Source organism: Mus musculus, chromosome 12 (assembly GCF_000001635.26).
Source record: "Mus musculus strain C57BL/6J chromosome 12, GRCm38.p6 C57BL/6J".
NCBI lineage: Eukaryota > Metazoa > Chordata > Mammalia > Rodentia > Muridae > Mus > Mus musculus.
In genome coordinates, this window is record NC_000078.6 from 70,205,437 (window position 1) to 70,227,781 (window position 22,345).

General features: G+C 46.0%; 1 protein-coding gene across 1 annotated transcript in view; it reads right to left on the minus strand.

The window, feature by feature from the left end:
* Pygl (liver glycogen phosphorylase) overlaps positions 1 to 22,247 on the minus strand; it is a 36,869-nt gene extending 14,622 nt beyond the window's left edge. Inside the window, exons 1-7 of the mRNA NM_133198.2 lie at positions 21,905 to 22,247; positions 17,389 to 17,490; positions 14,153 to 14,231; positions 11,127 to 11,230; positions 5,591 to 5,722; positions 2,235 to 2,346; positions 926 to 1,008 (exon numbers count right to left, since the gene is read on the minus strand). Coding sequence (NP_573461.2) covers positions 926 to 1,008; positions 2,235 to 2,346; positions 5,591 to 5,722; positions 11,127 to 11,230; positions 14,153 to 14,231; positions 17,389 to 17,490; positions 21,905 to 22,147 — 855 coding nt within the window. The 5' untranslated portion in view covers positions 22,148 to 22,247. The remainder of the gene's footprint in view (positions 1 to 925; positions 1,009 to 2,234; positions 2,347 to 5,590; positions 5,723 to 11,126; positions 11,231 to 14,152; positions 14,232 to 17,388; positions 17,491 to 21,904) is intronic.
* Positions 22,248 to 22,345: the final 98 nt, after the last annotated feature.

Here is a 22,345-nt window from a genome sequence, read left to right on the forward strand (position 1 = left end):
TACACATCAAACAAACACTAAGCCCCTAAACTGTCCATTCCGGTACATCTTTGTAATCCCAGTATTTGGAGGCAAAGGCAGGAGGATCCTTGAGAGTTCAAGGTTAGCCTGGCTTACTTAGTGAGCTCCAGGCTGTCCAGGGCTAGATAAGAGATCTTGTCTCATAAATAAAATCAGAGCTGGGGGCAGTCTCGTGGATGAAGCACTCACGGAGAGAATTGGGGGACCTGAGTTTGAACGCCCAGCACGCTTGGGCGTGGGCGTCCTCAGCAATTCCAGTGCTTTTACTGGTAGATGGGAAGTAGAGACGGGAGACTCCCCAGAGGGCAAAGAGTGACATTCAAGGTTATCCTCTGACCTCCACATATATGTCATGGTGTATGCATGCTTGCACATGCACAGACAGGCAGGCAGGCAGGCAGGCAGACAGACAAATACACACACACAGCTTTTAGAATAGCATTAGGATAACAAGCTTCAGGAAAAGATTAAGGATCCAGCTAATGGCAGAAAGGGCAGCATTAGTTCTCTAGTCTGATCTAAGGACCACCATGAGTTCCCCCAGCTTGGGGACAGAAGACCGCTAAGGTGAGCATGGGAGGAGACGAGGAAGGGAATCTTCCCAATTCTAACTTTGCCAATGAAGATTCTATCTGGACACAGAATCAGCCTTCCTTAACATTTTATCCATCTCCTGTATCCAGCTTCTGTTTTGAAATACATCTATGGAGCTTCCCAATTGATGGAGCCAGTAATCAAATCAAAATACCACCAGTTTGATCTCATGAATTGTACAAGTTTGTTTTCCTTACTTGACGGAGGTGAAAGCTACAGGAGGGACCCAGCTTACTCTGTATTCATGTTTCATAGGTTCCTGGAGAGACTCTGGGAAGTAAGTGGCCCAAGCTGGCCCTGCGTTACTCACGTTATCATTGGGGTAGAGCACTCTGGAGATATTCTCAGCCAGGTTCCGGTCCAGCACAGCCTGAATGTAGTCTCCAACATTAACTGAAAGGAATGCAGAAAAGCAATAAATAGACAAGCTGGCCATTGTTGGAGCAAGTCCCTTGGTCTCAGCCAATGTCCTTCAATGCACAACTTCTACAATTTCTAAAAATCAAAGGGTTTCAATAAATTTTAAACCTCTTCCCAGGAGAGTTCAATGCTAGACTAAAGTATGGCTTTAAAAAATGTCACCCCTACCACAAAGTGCAGCAGGTGGGAGAGTTGGCCCTGAGGTCATGAGAGCGGGAAAGGTAGCCCCAACCCTCACTGCGGCACTTGGGAGAGTGGGGACTGTGGAGCTGGCCCTTGTGGTGAAGGCGAGGGTAAGCTGGTCCCAAGGGCATCAGAGCAGGAGAGCTGAGCCTGCCCCTTGCTGACTGCAGCATTGGGTGAGCTAGCTGAGGCAGTGATGGAGAGTTTGCCCTGGTGGCCTGGGTGAAGGAGAGCTGGTGGGATGACCGAATCAGCTACCACCCAGGCCCAGATCCAGGGCTTTGGGTTGGCGCACCCCAGCATCTACCCCATCTATGATCAGCTGGAGCATGTGAAAGGATGGGTCCTGCAGATCCAAAGCTGCAGGATCTCTATGACACAGGACAACAACAGGATATCTGACAGGAGTCCCATGAGAATCCAGTATTGATAGTGTAATAGACCAATGACTCACTGCACTGAGCATTTGCAAGTAAGGATGTGTGGACAAATGGGTACACTGTGGGACACATTGGACCACACTGCAGCTTCCACAGTGAGATGTTTTAAAAATGCTATCTTGTTTTATTTTCTTTTGAGGGGGAGGTTGCAAGTGTGGAGGATGGATATGAAGGGACAGGGAGATTGGGGGACATGATATGAAATTCATAAAGAATCAATAAAAGGTTTAAAAAAAACTTAAAAAAATATGTTCCATACCAACAAAAACTAACAGTTTAGCAAGGCATGGTGGAATTTGTCTTTAATCTCAGCACCCAGGAAGTAGAGACAAGCCAATCTCTGTGTGTTCAAGGCCAGCCTTGTATACATAGTGAGTTCCAGACTGGCTAAGGCTACACAGTGACACTTTGTCTCAAAAAACCACAACAAACAAACAAAAATAAACAAAAAGCCTTCTCACTTACTGAAGATCAAAGATCAGAAACTCAAGGCTCTTCTCTTAAGCTCAATTTGTCTCTAACCAGCCATCAAGATGCAACACACACAAAAGAGAGCAGAGAGCAGGTTGTACGTACAATCTTGAAGGTTAAAGTCATTTGGTGCTCGAGCCGACCAGAGGCGCATAGTGTTCACAGTGTTGTTCATATATCCAGGCACGGGGGTGTCGTAAGGCAGAGCCAGGACCACCTGTGGGGTTAAACACCAGCAGATACAGTTTCTCAAGGATGATGACGGAAACTGAGGTCGTACGGGAGTCTCTGGGCTGCTGATCTGTCACAGCATTTCTAGGTTGAATTCCTATGTGCTTCTTGCTCTGAAGGAGGGACAGGAAGGGACCACTGTGGTGTTAGTGGTGGGAGAGGGGTTAAGTTAATAAACTATGATGTAGAAGCAAAGTGATGCACATGAACGTGACCCCCTGAAGGCAGCAGCCATGCTCTGTGTAGAGCATCCGACGATCTGATGTTGAATAGGCTAAGATCCAACAGAACAGCAAAGTGATGGAGGTCCATCCGGCACAGACCGCATTTAAGATGTGCTGTGCTAGCTTTCTTGATGTTGCAGAGCGCTATTTCAGTGACTCCTATAGTGATCTGCTATGTCAGGTGATAATTAGCTGACCTGGGATCAAGATGCTAGCCTTGGAAAGTCTAGCCCCATCTTTGTGACAGCATTTCAGATAAAAGGACAGGCACCTGACCTGCTTCACGGGACATTTAAAATCCCCATGAAAAACGACCCATTTCCATTCCTTGCCTCATTAGCGTCAAGGTTGACGGGGAGGAGGAGTGACAGGAGGACTGTGTGGGAGGAGGAGTGACAGGAGGACTGTGTGGGAGTATGTGATGCTTCGCTTGGTCCAGCCCACTCACTGGAACACCATGAAACAAAGCACCCTGACTTCAACATCTTTCACAAGGAAGTAAAGGTCTTTGCAGATCTTTATACATATTTTCAAGCAATTTGTCACCAACCAGGAGATGTCATTTATAGATTAGGAATGACTCCTGGTTTAAACAAGACTTGCCCTTCCGCTCCCCCCATCATTAGAGAGGCAGTCCAAGGACCTTTCAGCTTGGCTCTCCTTTCAGAGGCTACAGAGAGAACATGTCCCTCATAGCTCACCGCAAGGCTGTGTATCATCTCTGGGATGCTCCAACATGCTCAGAACACTACAGCATTTCCAAAAGGTATGCTTTATCTCTCAGCGTGACTACTTGCTCAGAGCAGTGCTGTAGCCCATGTCGGAGAACCCTTCCTTGTCCCTCTTCTTCATAGGCAGCACCCCTGTGCCATGAAGCTGACCCTCTTCTTCCTGCTGCTCCCCTTCTTCATCTTCCCTAGGTTTTCTCTGACACATCACTAGTACAGCTAAGTCTCTCTGGTTCCCTATGGATCTGAATTACATAATAGCAAACAGCTCCACTTCTTGGAAGCCATTCCTTGCATGCTCAGAGCATGTCTGACCTCATGATCTACAAATGTGGGGGCTGATCCAGGCGATGGCTCCCTCATCCCTAAAGTCCTGCAGGGTTTTGTCTAGCTCATGGATGCCATCTCTGACCCTCAACCTTGGTCCTCTTGATATAGAAACAAGTGCTTTCTAACCAACTTTCTGGATTCTCCATGAAAGCAGAAACATAAGCATCCAGGGGAGCTTTGTAAAACCAAACTGGCTCCGCAGCGGGCCCCATCACTCGAACAGAACACTTCTGGTGTTGATTGTGTAAGCTGGATAATGTTGGGTAGATCAGGAGCTAATGAAGTTGCAGGCACCAAGCTCTATACCACATACTAATTTAACACCAAATACACGTGCAATTTCTTTCTTTCTTTTTTTTGGGGGGGGGGGTTGAGACAGGGTTTCTCTGTGTAGCCCTGGCTGTCCTGGAACTCACTCTGTAGACCAGGCTGGCCTCGAACTCAGAAATCTGCCTGCCTCTGCCTCCCAAGTACTGGGATTAAAGGCGTGCGCCACCACGCCCGGCTACACGTGCAATTTCTTAGACTGGATTTACTGGTCTGTTTGCAGCTCACATGGCAGCATTAGTGACCAAGTGTAATGTAGACTGTGGCCAGATATTTAACCATCACGAAAAACAAAACAAAATAAACAAAGCAGGACCTTACCTTCAAGCCTGAGTCCTTGTCTATACCCTACATCATTTTTGTTAGTGTCATTTGAGGTGATGTGTGAGTTCACATTCAGATAGGAAACATTTTAATGCCCTAGTTTTCTGAACTTTGGATGCCTCTCTAAGGATTAGCAAAATAAACCAATAGCTAAAAAACAAATCAGCTAAAACCAGTCATGGTAAAGCATGCTCTCTCTCTCTCTCTTTCATTTTTTGAACAGAGTTTCTCTACATAACCCTGGCTGTCCTGGAACTCTCTGTACACCACACCATTTTAGTGGGTTTTCAGTAACATTTTAAAGAATGACTAAGATAAACATCAGTTCAAGACCTTCTCTGTTAACCAAATATATCGAGTGAAACTGTGCTGATTGAATCAGGCAGCCCAAGAAAGAATACGGCCACTCACCAGAAGCTATGACAACAGAGACTCACAGGACTAGGTATGATTCTGTGACAGGGCCCTATGCAAACAGAATGGTGGGACAAATGCCCTTGAAGACACTGAAGCATCACTTCTCTAGAAGTAACCTGACTACCTGACACAGATCACAGATCAGGCACAGCACCCAGCTGAAGCCTGGATCATCTTTTGAAAACTGCAGTACTAAATGTACAATGATGCGCAGAGAAAAGGCATTTAAAATTACTCTCCTTTGGTATCAAGAACTATTATAGGGCCAGAGAGCTAAGCATCCGGAGAGCTAATCGTGCTTAGTACTATGAAACTGAATACTCTTTGTTGCAAATGACCCTGGTAAATCAGCTAACCTCAGGGAAGCTGCTTCCCTCTTGGCCCCAGTGCCCTTCTCACCTAAAGGATTAGGAAGTACAAAGAGGACAAGCAGGCTCATCTATACAGTTCCACTCTGCTACTTGAAACATAAGATAACACCATCCCCTTCTCTCCCTTCACCTCCCCCCTCCTCCCTCCCTCCCTTCCTCCCTTCCTTCCCTCCCTCCCTCCCTCCCTCCCTCCCTCCCTCCCTCCCTCCCTCCCTCCCTCCCTCCCTCTCTCCCTCCCTCCCTCCCTCCCTCCCTCTTTCTTTCATTTTTTGAACAGAGTTTCTCTACATAACCCGGGCTGTCCTGGAACTCTCTGTACACCACGCTGACCTCAAACTCACAGAGATCCACCTGTACCTCTGAGTGCTAGAATTAAAGGCATGCACCACTATGCTTGGCCAATACTTCACAATTGATATTGTGTACACAGCAGTGCTACACACCTTATGCTCAGTGTAACGTTCACCGTGCTGTGCAAAATAAAAGGCTTGTCACGAGAACCCGATTACCTGGGTGTCGACCCACTTTGTCCCCGTCTGGGTGTGCTCTACTCTTCCGTAGAAATGCACGGGCAGCATGAATTCAGGGCGAGCCTTCTCCCAAGGGTTTCCATGCCTGAGCCAGTCATCTGCCTCTTCTACCTGAAAATGGACAAGGCTTAGAACTCTCCGTTCAGGGGACATTGCCCTAGCACTCCAATTATTTCACAGTAAAGATATCTTTTACCCAAACTCAAGAGTTCTGCTTTGCAGCTGGGCGTGGTGGCGCACGCCTTTAATCCCAGCACTTGGGAGGCAGAGGCAGGCGGATTTCTGAGTTCGAGGCCAGCCTGGTCTACAAAGTGAGTTCCAGGACAGCCAGAGCTACACAGAGAAACCCTGTCTCAAAAAACCAAAAAAAAAAAAAAAAAAAGAGAGAGTTCTGCTTTGCAATAAAAGTACACTGGGTCTTCTAATCTTATTTTGTCCTTGAGCCTGTAGCTGTGTCTTACATCCTAAGACAGCAATGGCCTTGGTCATTGACAATGACTTACGTGTTGTATATGTATGACTGTTATTTCTCGTGTCAACCTTAGAGGAGCTATGATTTTGATCTTTTCAGAGATAAGGAAATACAACAGCTTAAGATCATGCAGAAGGATGATGACAGAGCTAAGGTTGACTTCAATTCTGTGGTTCAGAGGCCACGCCTTTACATCTGGGAAGTATTCTAGGGTAGAGAGCTAGCTAGCTTGGTCGGTGTGAACAAAGTATTCCTCTTTCTTCTGCCATCAAGAAACAAATGTCCAGGGGACAGGGTGGCACCTCATACCAGTTCCTGTCCTGCTCCAAATCTAAGTGGCCTTTACTCTTGTGGGGACACACTCTTAAGTGACAAAGCAGCAGCTGACCAGTCTTAATGCCATTACATGTTGGCTTCATTTGTCCCATCCCAAAACGGCTGTTTCAGTTTCCCGTGGCTAACACATTTTGTAAGGAGCCCTGTTTGTTGATTTTCATTCCCAGACCCTTGCTGAAAGGAATCAGTGAACGGCACTTAAAATTTCCTCAGGCTGGTTTCTAAGGGGGCTTGAGAGGTAAGAATGTCACAGCGACAGGCTCATCGCAGCAGGACCAGGGAGGAGCCATAGATGCTGTGGGGTGGACACAACCTTTGGCTTCAATTTCCTCCTGTGGATGAAGAAAGCAGGCTGTGAATTAAGACTTTCACGTAACCATAGGGATCCATGAGAGCACTAATCCCTGAGGTGTGTGAACATGTGGAGCCGGTGGGAGGTGAGCTTTGATCCGTCCATCCAAGTGGGTTTCAGGACTCTATCCCATCTCAGAGGCTCTGGAGGAATGATGCATAGTATCCATGGCTCCTGGGAATGAACGGACTGCTTGTAGACTGAGCATCTCCATGGAGGACTGACTCAGTGGAATGCAGTGAAGCAGACGTCAGCTCCAGCACTGACTGGTGAGAGGATTTCAAGAAACACTTTCTTCCTCAAATGTGGGGCATGGAGATGAACTCGTGAACAAGTGCCAAGAAAGCCAACAAGTTTTGCTTCCTCGGAGCATAAATGATTTAAAAAACATTTCTGGGGAACTCCAATAACTCAATAAGAATGACTAGAGGCTGGCTGGGCAGTGGAAACCATGACTCTGGCTGTAACAAGCTTGGCACAGGTTCTAAAAGGAGACAGAAGGTACATCCCGTGAGCGCCTGTCTGCCACCTGCTAGCCTTCCAGGGGAGCCTGTTTAATGATATCCTTCTCTTCCTTCTAACAATCAGGTATTTTCATGCAAGACTATCACTGATCAGGTTCCAGTAGAGTTGTGGCAAGTCCAGAATTTTAACTGTATAAATATTTTCCTCAGAGGTTCAGTCAACACATTTTATGCAAATGTTCTTTGAATAGACTCAAAAGTTAAAAGTCCACCAGCCTTCAAAAATCTTCCCAGCTGGTGACTTTCTCATTAGTACTGTCTGTATCTGCTGTTGGAAGAGCTGTGGTGCAGGCAGCCAGGTGTGGGGGACCTGGGGTGCAGGCAGCAGGGTGCAGGCGAGTATGATACAGGAGAGCAAGGCGTAGGGAGTAGGCAAGCAGGGATCCAGAGGAGCAGGGGAGCAGGGAGCAGGGCTCAGGAGCAGGGAGCAGGGCTCAGGAGCAGGGAGCTAGTGAGCAGGGAGCAGGAATGAGACCATATCAGTCTGAAGGGCTACAGAACTTCCTGGCATATGTGTTTTGTTTTTGTTTTTGTTTTTGTTTTTATGGAAATGATCTTTTTATGATGTGACATATTTTACTTTTGCCCTTTACCATTCCATCTTGGGAAATAAAATGGAGTGCCCTTCTGATTTTTTATTTTATTTAATTAAAAAAAAAATTATTCACCATTGCTCTCTTCAGACACACCAGAAGAGGGCATCAGACCCCATTGCAGATGGTTATGAGCCACCCCGTGGTTGCTGTGATTTGAACTCAGGACCTCTGGAAGAGCAGTCAGTGCTCTTAACCATTGAGCCATCTCTCCAGCCCTCTTTTTTTTTTTTTTAAGTCATAATTAAAGAAGTGATGATGTCTAATGGGGCTAAGTGGGAATTAGCAGAAGCGATTGGTCTTTCTCATTCTCTCCCTTTCCTCTTCCTCTCTCCATCTCTCTCTTCCTCCTTCTACCCCGTCTCTCCGGACAGGGTCTTGTGCAGTGCAGGCTTCAACCTGGTAAGTAGTGGAGGGTGATCTCCGATCCCCTGGCTTCCACCTCCCTAGGACTGGTTATTACCAGTGTGTACCGCCACAATCTGGTTTATTTGATGCTAGAGGCAGGGGTCAAGCCCAGGGCTCTGTGCATGATAGGCAAGCATTGTACCAATAAAGCTCCAGCTACAGCCCCCGCCTCTCCTTTTAACACTGAGGATGTGGAAACCTTGATATCTCCTTGATCTACAGGATTCAGAATGAAATTGGAAGGGGAAAGGCATTTGAGGAATTTTAGATTTATTTGCTGAGTTTCTTTTAATTCTTTTATACAACAGTCGTATAAAACCACAGTCTATGTTCCAAGACTGAGTAGTCTTGTAGCATTCTAGTCCTTTGGTGAGGATGTGTCGAAATGCCGGAAGAATCTCTGCTAAACTCAGTGTGTGCAGTGTAGAGCTCTAGTTACTTCACTGGGGAGGGAAACCAACTCTCTCACTTAGACAGCTTTTTATGTTTATAAAGCACATGATTCTTATGGAATAAGGGCCATGTAGGAGAACAAATAGAAGACAATAAACACCACCCGCAATCCATGCTCCAAAGATCATTAATGCTGACGCCTTCATATATGATCTTCTTTTCTTTTTTAAAGATAAAGTTTTATTTATTTATTTATTTATTTATTTATTAAATTGATGTGTCTGCATGAGTTCATGGGTATCACATGCATACAGGAGCCTGCAGAGGCCAGAGGAAGGTCATAGATGACTGCAAGTTTCCGCATGAGTGCCAGGAACCGAAGCCAGCTCCTCTGCAAGAGCAGACCACGAGCTAATCTTGCCGTGTAACCTGCATTACTGAGCCGTGTCTCCTGATCCTGATGTTTTCCTTTCTAACCTCATTTTCTCTCCTGGCCTCTCTCAGATGCTTGTCGTCAGTCCACTCATATAAACTAGATCCTCTCTGCTCCCCCTTTCTATGAGGAAATGGAAGTTAGATCCCAATCAGAAATTAGCGCCGAGTCCTTCATCTACTCCAGGTTGCCCCACAGTTTTTTTCTTTTCTTTTTTTTTTTTATGAGATATTTTCTTCGTTTACATTTCATATGCTATCCCCAAAGCCCCTTATACCCTCCCCCGCCCTGCTCCCCAAACCACCCACTCCCGCTTCCTGGCCCTGGCATTCCCCTGTATTGGGGCATATGATCTTTGCAAGACCAAGGGCCTCTCCTCCCAGTGATGGCCGACTAGGCCATCCTCTGCTACATATGCAACTAGAGACACAGCTCTGGGGGTACTGGTTAGTTCATATTGTTGTTCCCCCTATAGGGTTGCAGACCCCTTCAGCTCCTTGGGTGCTTTCTCTAGCTCCTCCATTGGGGGCCCTGTGTTCCATCCAATAGCTGACTGTGAGCATCCACTTCTGTGTTTGCCAGGCACTGGCATAGCTTCGCACAAGAGAGTAAAGGCACACAACATGTGTCCTTAGCAAACCTGGAATTTCACTTCTAGCTTACACATCTTCCATACTCCATTCCCAAGAGCCTCGTTCGTGAACTTGGCTTTTCACTCACTGTTCCCTACTTAGTGGCTAAGTACTGGGAGAGGGAAAGTGGCCTGGGGCCCCCAACCATACCTACCCTTCTCCTGTATGCCTCACTTCCTTACAGAGCCCACGATGCGTTGTGAGCTTTCTGCTGCTGGGCCCTGGAGTGCAGACTTACAGAGCTTACAGAGCTCACAGAGCTCTTACAGAGCTCAGCTTTTTGGAAATGCAGTTTACACTTTTTTTTTTAAATCAATGGTGTGAATGTGAAACACAGAGGGGGAATGGGCATAGTCTATACTTAAGATCAGTGCCCTTGACCACAGACTCAAAAAGCTACCAGGGATGAAAGAAACCAATATATGAACTTTAAACAGGTGTAAATACAGTGGTCTGGATGGATTAGTGCATATATATATATATATATATATATATATATATATATAATATTATATTATATATATGTATATCTATCTATTATATATTCATGCATCAGGTTTATTTTATTAACCGTCAACAAGATTACCCAATTTTATTATATAATAGGACATTTGCTTATGTATCTTCTAAAACAGCCATGAGGAGGAGGGCAGACACACATATACGGGAATACTGAATATGGATACAGAAATCTGCAGACACGAACTCCTGTTGACCAGGATTATGATCTGGGGAAACCCTACTTTGGTAGACACTCAGTTTTCCATAGTGTGCATTGGCAGTGCGCTTACAACAGAGAACTGCTCAGGAGACCGCAGTTCTAACCCACAAGCCTCCTTTCGTGCTTCTGTAAGCTTTGAGATGGAATGTTGCACAGGAAAGCAGTCCACCATCAGGGCTCAGCAGTCAATACTTTCAGAGTTCCCTTGGGAGGCCTCATTCTCAATGCAGCAAAACCCAAGACCCGAGCCGGTCCTCAGCCATGAGGCAGTCACTCTCAGAGAGCACTCACTATAGGCAGACCTCACGGTGACTCACTGAAGAATATTTTTCTTAATTATCACACAAGAAGCATATATATGGTTATCACTCTCATTTTATAAATGGTACAGTTGAGCGTTAAAGAGGTTAAGAAACAGGCCACGAGCCAGCTAGTGAGAGGCAGGCACTGTGCCAGGTGCCCCGTATCTGGAGGTGAATGACACACATAGGTTCTTTGCTCAGGAAACTTACCCAGTGGTGAACTGACTCTGGAAGTGTCCACTGCTGCCGGCCGAATGCCAGCGAAATCAGTGAAGTGCTGTATGAAAGGCCCACGCTATTCACCCGCCAGAGCACAAAGAAAGAGCTCACGAAGGCTCAGGTTACATACCTGCCATCCCTCTCGGATCTTCTGATTGAAGATTCCGTATTCATAACGAATGCCGTAGCCATAGGCTGCAAGTCCCAGGGTTGCCATGGAGTCCAGGAAGCAGGCTGCATTTGGTAAACAAAAAGACAGAACCAGCGAACTTAGCATCAATGTCAAACTCTTCAAAGGCATGGAAGCCACACGAGTCTTCTATCGGGAACAATTTGTTCTGCACATTGATATTTACTGGGCTTTTAAATAACCTTTTTTTTTAAATTATAGAATTAAATGCCATAGAGAAATTAGGAAATATTAGAAAATGTAAAAAATGTTTAAAGAAAATAGATATCGCAGGCTGGAGAGATGGCTCAGCGGTTATGAGCGCTGACTGCTCTTGTAGAGGTCCTGAGTTCAAATCCCAGCAACCACATGGTGGCTCACAACCATCTGTAATGGAATCCCATGCCCTTTTCTGGTGTGTCTGAAGACAGCTACAGTGCACTTATATATGATAAATAAACAAATCTTTAAAAAATAGATATCACTCCTTTCCTCACCATCTTGAATAGTGACTGTGTACATGCTAGCATTGTCTAAGAACAAATATAGAAGCTACCTACCGACATTGGGTAGGTTGACTGTTGTAACCTGTGGCTGCTTTTCTAAGGGAAGCTGTCTCTCTCTAGTCCTGCCTGCTGAACTGTCATTCCAAGAAATAGAAACTTATGTTGAGACCAAAATAGTAGTCATTCTATTTCCTTCACCAGTGATAGCTATTAGCCTTGGCAGCAATGGCAGCCGATCCACCCAGAGTACTAGGAAGTCTGCTGAGGAGCGGCTTCCATGGAAGAGTATCCTTGCTGTCTTTACCCTTTGTACTGTGAGGGGAGGGGGCTGTCAATGGAGACCCAGAGTCCGGGTACAATAGAGTCACTGAAAAAAAAATCAGCCCCAACATTCAAGGCTCTTGTTCTGTGATCGTCATGCCATTCTTGATGTGACTGTTTTCTTATTATATTTTCCGTTATCCAATGACAGAGAATCTGAGCTAGAAGGACCAATCAGCAGGCAGAGAAGGTATCTATCTAGTGCTTGGATATAATCCAAAGGGGTGTATTAATCTGACTATCCCCTTAGGAATTTGAGGTGGAATTCCAGCTAGAAAGAATTAGAGAGCTATCATTCAAAAATTAGAGAGCCTGGGGTGGGTTCATGGTCTAACACAGAGCCACGAACACAAAGGGCCGAGCCTGGAGCCTAACATGAGCACTCCCTGCTTCATCTGACCTTTGTCTCTTTTGGCATTCCCTTGGTCCTGACAAGTTGGTCCTTAGAGCCTGAGAAGATGGAATTCCAACTTCCATAGTCAAGCAGGAGGCTAGGTCATCTGAGAATTACCCAGCCTCGCCTGCCACTCTATTTTCTGGCCTTCCCCAAGAAACAGCAAAGGAGCAAGGTCATGAACGCCAGGTCCAGAGCAGAGTGAACACTGCTAGCCAATACTGAAGAGTCTGGGTTTCACAGAAGAGCAAAGAAGATCAATTCTTGTTCTTAGGTAGGCTTTCCACCAATGCTGCCATCCTCTCGATAGCCCAGGGAAGCCTGGGAAATCCTCAGAAGAGCGCGTCATGGGACGATGGCGAACAGCCTACCTGAAGAACTTACATACCTTACTACTAATAGGGGCACTAAAGCACACAGCCGCCGATGTAGAAAGGCTTTGATGAAATGAAACAGATGTAAGTGACTTTCTAGTAACTTGAGAGCAATGCTTATATATATATATATATATATATATATATATATATATATATATATATATAAGCATCCCCTTTGATGGCTCCCTTTAATCCTACTGCTCCTCTTTAGGAGCCACCAGGATCACTTAACACTTAAACTCTAATTTAGTATTAAACTCTAATTTAGTATTATACTCAATCCATACTCTCCCCTGTGTCTCCCTATATACATAACTCGTAGAAAATTCACCTTTTCTAAGAATATAAATAGCATCGCGTTGCATGGGTTTTATTGGGTTTGTTTTGAGCTTGGTGATCCACACAGCAAGTCTGTCTATTTCAGCATCCTTCTTTAAGGTTAGGCTGCTTTTAATGGGGTTTTAGAAACGGCACCGTGACATGGCGTTCCTGTGGTTTCTCCTGTCGTCTTGCGCACACGCTGCATTGGGTGTTTGCTTTGGAGAAACTCTCCTGAGCACTGGAGATGCTTGGTTATAGGTTAGAATGTTTAATAATCAGGTCAACTTGACAGGATCCAGAAGAGCTCAGGAGACGCATCTCTGGGGATGCCTGTGTGGGATTCTTTGAGTTAATGGAGGTGGAAAAATCACCCTGAATGTGGAGGGTACCACCTCATGGTCTGGGGCCCTCAACTGTGTAAACATTGAAAGCTGGTTGATCATCTACTCTCCTCTGCTTCCTGGCTGTCGATGCACATGACCAGCTCCCGCTACCATGATTTCCACACTGTGCCTTGGAACTCTGAGCAACAACAGAGCCTTCCTTCCTTAAACTGCTCTTGCTGGGTGACTTGTCACAGCATGTAGAGCTAGTATTATACTTTAAGTACTTTCTTCTCTGTTCGCTGGAAAGCCATTATTCAAGTAAAGCCAAGAACTCAGTTTGTCTGAATGTGAAGAGGTATATTAATGACATCACTGCCTGCCAGTCAACCACAATATCAAACTGAAGCCTGCAAGGTAAGAGTAGGGCTTATGGGAGTCGACCAGCCATAAACAAACAGCAGTGATGTAAACGGGTGGCTGTGGAAACCCTTAAGTGAACAGGAAGGAAATGGCTAGCTTTGGGGTTTTAAGCAATGTCTGAAAAGGCTTTGAGCAACACCTCTTTTCTATGTGGCCTGTGATCAGACCACAGGGCAAAGTCAAGAGCAAATGCGTCTACAGTAGGGACATGCTTTCTCCTTCTTCTAAGAAAGCCACTTGGCTCTTCTAAGCACGGTTGTGTATGGCACCCAAAAGGGCATAGATCACCCAGACAAAGTAACCTGCTCCCGCTGTCGCTTACCAGCAAGCCTCCCAAGACCGCCATTGCCAAGGCCGGCATCTTCTTCAATTTCTTCTAACTCTTCCATGTCCAATCCAAGCTGAGGAGAGAGGACAATACTGGATGTGGATACGCACTCAGGCTGTTCCAGAGACAATTCCACTTACTGAGGCACTGGCCAGCTACCAGGGTCATCTCTGTGCTTGATTTGGCCTTGGTTCCCCTGAAGCGGTTCTGGCATTGCATATAAATTGCAGAAGCTAGCAATCATTGGTGCCAGTGGTACAAGATGGAATAGCCAGGCACAGAGAAGCACGAGTCTTTGGGGTCCATTATGGACCATGCCACTTCCTTGACACTGACCCTTAGTCAGGTTGCTAAACCTCCCTTGTAAAAACGTGGAGGCTGGGGCTGGTGAGATGGCTCAGCGGGTAAGAGCACTGACCACTTTTCTGAAGGTCCTGAGTTCAAATCCTAGCAACCACATGGTGGCTTGCAACCACATGGTGGCTCACAGCCATCTTTAATGAGCTCTGACACCCTAGACAGCTACAGTGTACTTATTTATAATAATAAATAAATCTTTTAAAATAATGTGGAGGCTGAAAATACCTACTTAATTTAGGGTTGTGAGTCAAATGAGATTATATGAACAAAGCAACAGCATTAGTTTTGGGCAGAGTCCTATGTTAGCTATTATTTAATCTTAAAAAAAAAGTATGGGGTCATCGAGGTGACTCTCGGTAAGTGAACTTTCTGTTAAACCTGATGACCTAGTTTAATTCCCAAGACAAACATGACAGAAATAGAGAATAGGCTCTCATGTATTGTCCCTCTGATCTCCACATGTGTGCTGATGTGTTTCAGCACTAATGTGTTCATGCTATACATGCAAACACACACACACACACACACACACACACACACACACACACACAGTGTGACTCTTAAATTAAAAGTATATCATGAGATTAAAACTTTAGAAACAGTGCAGTTTCAAGCTGACGGTAACTAGACTGAGTGGCAAGATGGTCAGAAGGTGCAAGGTCAGACTTCTCAGGACAGATTTGAGTTCATCTTCGCAAATCCAGTGTGTTGTCTCTAGTAGAGTCAAAAGCTGATAACCCCAAACCAGGTAGTGATCCATGCCTGTGAGCCCTGATGCTTGGCACCAGCAGGAGGCTCACTGAATGGGGACAGAATCCCCCTACTTTTCCCTAGGATGTTTGCCAAAGTGCAGTTCTTTGAATGCAGAGACAGTTGTAAGATCCCTTCTCTGACATGCCTGGAATCACACTCCTGAAGCCTCTGACATTGGATCTCCATTAGAACCCTATAGCGCAGAGTATACTGTAGAGCACTTATTTTAAGGGGAAACTGGTGTTCTGGTAAGTTCAGTGACTTAGTCTCTGTGGACTAGATGATAATCTCACCAGACCCAACTAAAGGGTAGTTCACTGTGAAATATCTATGTCCTTATCTAAAATTCATATGTGTCCCCGAAATTAGATAGTTCTTAAAAATTCTCTTCCTTTCACCCTCCCTCCCCCCACCCCCCGTCTTTGTCTCGTAGGTCAGAGGAAACTTGTGAGAGGGCTTGAACTTGGGTCATCAGGCATATTACCTGCTGAGTCAGCTCAGAGGCCCTTGGATAGCTTTTCATGGGAAAGTAATTTCAGTGTTGAGAAAAAGCACATAAGGAGTTGCTGCCTGAAGTGATGCCCACGTCTTCTCTGAGCCACTTTCCTAGACCGCCTTCCTTCTACTCCATTAGTTTCTTATGTAAGCGCTGATAATTAAATCTTACAAGAACTCAAGCACGGCTCCACATCATTTCAGAAGGATGGGGCTTCTGGATTTGCTCCCGGATGACTAGGGATTCCTGGGTCCTTACGCAGCCAATGGTCATTGCTAACTAATACTTGGGATCTTGAATGTTGCCAATTGGAAGATTGAGACAGGGCTATGAACCTTAACCATGAAGATGCAGGTCATGCTTACACACTACCCCAGGGAAGGTGTGCAATTTTTCTGCTAATGCTAAGGGAAGTAAAGAAAGGGAAGTGTGGGGGAGCTGCAATGGTCCTCTGGCAGGAACTGCTCCGCCTGGCTTGCATGATGGATGCTTGCCCTGAATGCTAAGCAGCAGATCACACTAGGGACCATCCCAGCCCCGGGGAAGAGAACATTCTCACCCATGTCGCATTGGGATTTGCCTTTGTAAATATACTCTTCTTTCACTCACATGAAAAGGTGAAGGACTGCTTGTTTTAGGTGGAGAGACACCTGTAGGAAGGAAGGGCTGACTATGTCTATATAAACAAATGAGCACACTAGGACTGCCTTAAAGGGGAAGTATGCTTTGCAGCTCATCAGGCAAGAGAGAAACATGGTAACGGATTTTCAAACACTTAACATTTTCACGTTGTCTGGTATATGAATAGCTGTCACTTATGATTCTCATAATAAAGGTTTTTGTTGTTGAGTTTTTTGTTTGTTTGCTTTTTGAGATAGGGTTTTTCAGTGTAGCCCTGGCTGTCCTGGAACTCACTCTGTAGACCAGGCTGGCCTTGAACTCAGAAATCTGCCTGCCTCTGCCTTCTGCCTTCCAAGTGCTGGGATTAAAGGCATGTGCCACCACTGCCTGGCACATTAAGACTTTTTTTTTTAAGATGTATTTATTTTACATAAGTACACTGTAGCTGACTTCAGATGTACCAGAAGAGGGCGTCCGATCTCATTACGGATGGTTGTGAGCCACCATATGGTTGCTGGGATTTGAACTCAGGACCTTTGGAAGAGCAGTCAGTGCTCTTACCCGCTGAACCATTTCACCAGCCCCACATTAAAACTTTTAAGAGGTTCATTTTAAAACTGTAATTTGTTTCAGAAATTACAAGACTTCGATGGCAAAATAAAACCCTCATGTGTGATAATCTGTTCCTCAAATTCCCTTTTTTCTCCTCCATCTAGTAGACTAGGCTGGCTTTGAACTCAGAGATCAACCTGTTCCTGCCTCCCCAGTGCTAGGGTTAAAGACATGCGCCAAGACACCCAGTCCTCTCTTTTCCAACTTGTGTATATTTCTCATTGTTTGTAGTAGCCCTATTTGAAGGAGCAACTTGTCCGGTGTGTGTGTGTGTGTGTGTGTGTGTGTGTGTGTGTGTGTGTGTGTATGTGTGTGTGTTTGTGTGTGTGTGTTAAAGTGAACTTGAAATGTAGAGAAGGAAGGTGTGAGACACAGGAGAGTAGCATACCTGGTAAATGGCCTCATCGCAGGCATTTTGTAAGCCAAGGTTGATCATGGTGTTCTGTAATGTTCGGCCCATGTAAAATTCCAGAGAGAGGTAATACACCCTCTGAAAGGAAGAGAAAAGTCTATCACTCTTCTGTGAGGTCAAGCACACATAAAATGCAAATCCATGTTAGACACCGAGAAAAACCCATCAGGGCTTGGGCTACTTTAACTCATGTTCACCCGAGACTCCCCCTCAGTCACCTGACGGATGCATGGTCTTCCCCTCCAGAAGCACGGAGAACTGGGCCATACACTGGTTTTTGGCAAAGTAATTTGGTATCTTTTATCTTCAGGAAGAAAGAAAAGCAAGCTCATCTAACTAATTGGATTCTGCATGTGTGTGTGTGTGTGTGTGTGTGTGTGTGTGTGTGTGTTTCCCTGTTCATGAGCTTCATGAATAAAACATGTTTTAGACAAACAAGTTGGGCTGCCTTCGTTCACCTTTCTCTCGAGGGTTGGCTCTGACCTTGTCATTTAAGAAACACACAGACTAGCTGACACTCTGTGGCAAGGGCAGATTCCTCCTTCATTCCTGCTTATCTTTGGAATGAAGACCACCCCAGGCACTCTATGTAGCAGTTTCCTCTAGGAAACCTTCCCAAGGCTTGTTAGCATTTGTTCTTAATGGGACCGTGAGTTTCCCTATGGACTTAGAAACTGTTTGTCTTTGGCCAGGGAAAAGCCAGGTAAATATGAGCAGAGGCAGAAGTGAGAGGCACAAAGTTCAGACCTGCTTCCAACGGTTTCAAGGCAAGCACAGTTTGCTAATTTAAAAGAATGGAATAGTGATGGAGCATAGAGCCCCTTTTCAGGACCCTTTGCCCTCGGTATCAATTACCCTGCTCTCCAACAGACACAGAACGAAACGGTAAGAGTTTGTTTAAGTCACTTCAAATTTTACTCCCCATTCTCACAGGATAAGAAGAACCAAAAATAAAAGTATTTGGGCAACCCTATAAGTAGTGGTAGTGGTAGTAGTAGCAGTAGCAGCAGCAGCAGCAGCAGCAGCAGCAGCAGCAGCAGCAGCAGCAGCAGCAGCAGCAGCAATATAATAATAACAGTTCACATAACAAATCATTATGACATCAACTTAAGAAATTTCGCTCTGTCTCACTTTCATCTTATGAAACCGTTGAATTCTGAACCTTCATAACACGGTCAACACTGCATCCTACCAGAACATCTAATCCTGCTGTCCTGAGCACAGCATTTTGCCCAGCTTCTTTGAATGATTATGGGAAAATTTCTGGGCCCTTGCTAGCCCTAGGCCCGGGCTCCTGTGCACGAGGCCACAGGAAACAGCAAGCAGGTCCAACCACAGGTATGATTAGCTCAGCTCAGCCGTCCGTGTGGATTTTCACTCTGACAAAACGGAGCCTGTTTTCCTGTTTTACTGATCTATACAAAGCTCTTTTGTAAATATATCCATACCTTACACTTGCAATTGTGAAGTCACACCCCTGGAATCATGACATTTGTGCAAAGTCCATTTTTTTTAACCTTTCTTTTAAGCCCAAAGCAGTACTGATGTAAGATCTACTAGCATAAATAGCATCTTAAGAAAATTTAAGGTGTTTCCAGGTCTTCTAGATAGGTTTGCTCTGAGTATCTATATATATGAGGGACTTTTTAAGGGCAGGAACTATAGGGATTTCCCTATTTTTCTTACAAGTAACATTTTTTTTTGTAGAGAAAATATACTTTATATTTGAGAATATGTAAAACCTTGAAAAATAGACCTTTGTTTCCTTAATGTCCTATGGTCATTTATTGCATATTTGTAATGATAAAATATTTGAATATTTTCATTCACTTTGTAAACTACATGCACACACCACTCCTAATATTGTATGTATATTATACAAAAATACAAAAGGTTTCAAAAGATAGAATAAAGATGATACAACAATATTTTTTAAAAAGTTTTGTTTTTGTTTTGTTTTGTTTTGTTTTTTTAACATTGTTTCAAGCACTAACTGGAGGACCTGGGCATTGCTTTCTGGTTACCCTGTCAGGTGTTTAAAATGTGACAAAAAAAAAAAGCTGAGACTTGCAGGGCAGGCAGGAGTGGCACCTGGAGACCGGTTCTGGGAAGGGTACGTCAAGTGGAGGGTGAGCAGCGGGCGAGAGCTGGAAATGGGTAAGTAGGAGAGGAGGATGGGAAGGCGGATGCAGGCAGGTAATGGCTGAGAGGATGGAAGGGCAGGTTCACCTGGAAGATGACTTCAGCATGCTTAAGGACTATGCCAGGGTCTGCAGCCAACCTTAACAGAGTCAAGAGTCAAGATGTGTTGTTTTAGGAAGCTCAGCTGGACCCAGGCCTGGACTGCAATGGGACTACAGATGCAGTGCCTTTGGGAGCTGACAGAGAAGATGAAGATGTAACTGAAGTTACAGCTGGAAGCACGAAAGCATGCCGAACTGTAACCCAAAGCCACTGAATTTGACGACACAGAGGCTAGCCCAAAGCCATGAAACATAACTACCCAGAGGAGGACCTCTGGCAAAGAGGTGTATGCCTGTTAGCCATGGTAAGCCTCTGGCTGCTGGCTTACACTTCCAGGGAAGTGAGGTCATGGCTGAGAATCCCTTACAACAGACCTGTAGGCCCTCTCAGCTACGCAGAGGCTGGAAGAGAGTGGGAAGTTTGATGGGCAGTGCAGAAATTTGAAAGGGGAATATAAAAGAAAGTCAAAAGCTAAGACCAAGTTTTGGGCTGTAGCGACTGTCATGGTGGTGACACGGAGTCATTAAATTAAAAAAACACAGAGGGCAGGTCAGGATTTGAAGGAACGTGACTTGAGTTTCTGTGTGCTGAGTTTGAGGGGACAGGACGAGGCTTCAGTATCATTAAACCTTTGGCATGCTTCCACAGGGACTGGGCTAGGGAACAGGACTTGGTGACTTGTGGGCACACCAGGGAGCAAGGCTGGGGAAGGAGCTTGGGCACACCTCCTGGTTTTACCCAAGTTCTCTTCGAGGACTGTAACTGTCCAGTTTCCACAGAGACCATCATGCAGCAAACACTACGATCCTGCATGAAGTCAATTTTTAAGAACTTCCAAGCTCTTCTAAGAAGAGTTATGCAACATGTTTGCTGCTACTCTGCCCTTGTATAGGAAGGAAGAGTCAGGAGAAAAACTAACCATTGAACCAGGAAGATTACCCGTGGAGCAGAAACAACCTATCTCTCTGTGCTGGGATGCTAAATGCTACAGAGTAGCGGTTGCGTTTGTGTGTTTCCAAAATGTTGCTCCAACTCAGGCAAGTCCTGTACCACCTCTAAAAAATTCTAACTCAAGGTGCAGCTTGTTGTACGGATAAAAAGACACAGTCATGAATGTGGACCTGAAGTCTTTTCTAAGCAAAGGTTTAGAGTTGGAAGGATACAAATTAGCAGTTGTCCTGTTTGGGTAGCAGTCTGCTAGGCTCTTAGAACCACAGTATCTTACTATAGGAGTTTATCCCTCAGTCTTGGAAATTTCCTATAGTTCTCAGGCACAAATGGTAGAGATAGATTTTCTCGATGTTCTTATGTATTTAGAAACGCCTAAGTAGTAAGTATGTATCCGCATTTCCCATTGCCACCAGGGTCTGCTGTTCATCTTTTCCAACTTAACTCCAAAGCCAGTTTTTCCAGCTTTCTCTTCCAAAACATTCACCACACCATCCCCCATAAGGCTGCTGCCGCCTTGCACTCTCCCTGTCCGCTCCTCCCCAACCTTTCACATTAGCTCTGGTTCTCTTCCAAGACTGGTCATGATGGGGTGGTGTTCCTCCACATGTCCACCACCCCAGAGACTCCGCATTCTGGCCCTTGGTAGAAATAGGAGCTGGTTGCCTAAATGTGGTGTCCCCCACATCTCTGGGGCCTCCACAAGGCTTCTGGAAGGGAGAAGGGTGTTTTTACAGGGATAGCTTCAGGTGAGTCTCTTGGCAAGGCCCATCAGGCAGTCAGCACAAAGTTCAGGAACTGCAGTCTCCACTCGGTCTGGGCCCTGGGCCGGGACCTCCCCCATCTTTGTTGCACAGCTAAGCTAGGCAGCCCTGAGGCCTGGGCAGGGTCACTATTAGAGGAACTCTAAACTTCCCTCTCCTTTCCTTAAACACTAAGCTTGACCCTCTAAGGCTAGGCTTTTGTATGTTTTTGTTTTCTGTGCCCCTTCCCGGCCCCCTGGACCTGAGCGGATTGTCAGGGCCCCCGGAACCTGGACGGATCACATAGGAGGCGCAGGATCCCCCTTGGTTAAGTGCTGAGCAAACTCCATAGTTTGCTTAGTTCGCCAGAGAGGGAAGCGTGGGCTCTTGCCACCAGCTGGTCTCCGGATCTCACACCACAGTGGAGCCCTGAGGATGGCACACCGCTGTGGGGGAGGTGGAAGGGATGGCCGAGCCTATGTCCTGCTGCTGGCCTAGACTTCGAGACCAGGACAGGGAGTGGAGGGGAGGGGGGACAAACGCCCTTCGCCTGGTACCTTGGGACACTTGTCGTAGTAGTGCTGCTGTGTACGGATCCAGCGCCCCACCAGGTGGTCGCGCACTGTGTGCGCAAGGGCGAAGTAGTAGTCGCGGGGGGTGGCCACATTGCGGTCCTTGACCAGAGTGAAGTGCAGGTGACGGTTGAAACCCTTTTTCAGCTCGGCCACATTCTCTACGCCCACGATGCCTCGGATGCTGATCTGCCGTCGCTTCTCCTGGTCGGTCAGGGGCTTTGCCATGGTTGCGGGCGGAGGGAGCACAGAACGGTCTCCGGGCTGCAGGACTGGCCTCCTCCCTTCCTTACTTGCTGCTTTTGAGACGCTGGGGAGTTGGGGATCCGCCCCTCTCCGGGTTCCCGCCCACCCGTGGCTCCCAGAGTGACGCCCCCCCAGGGGGGCGTGGGAGCCCCAGGGCGGTGCTGCGGCTGCGGGCACCGC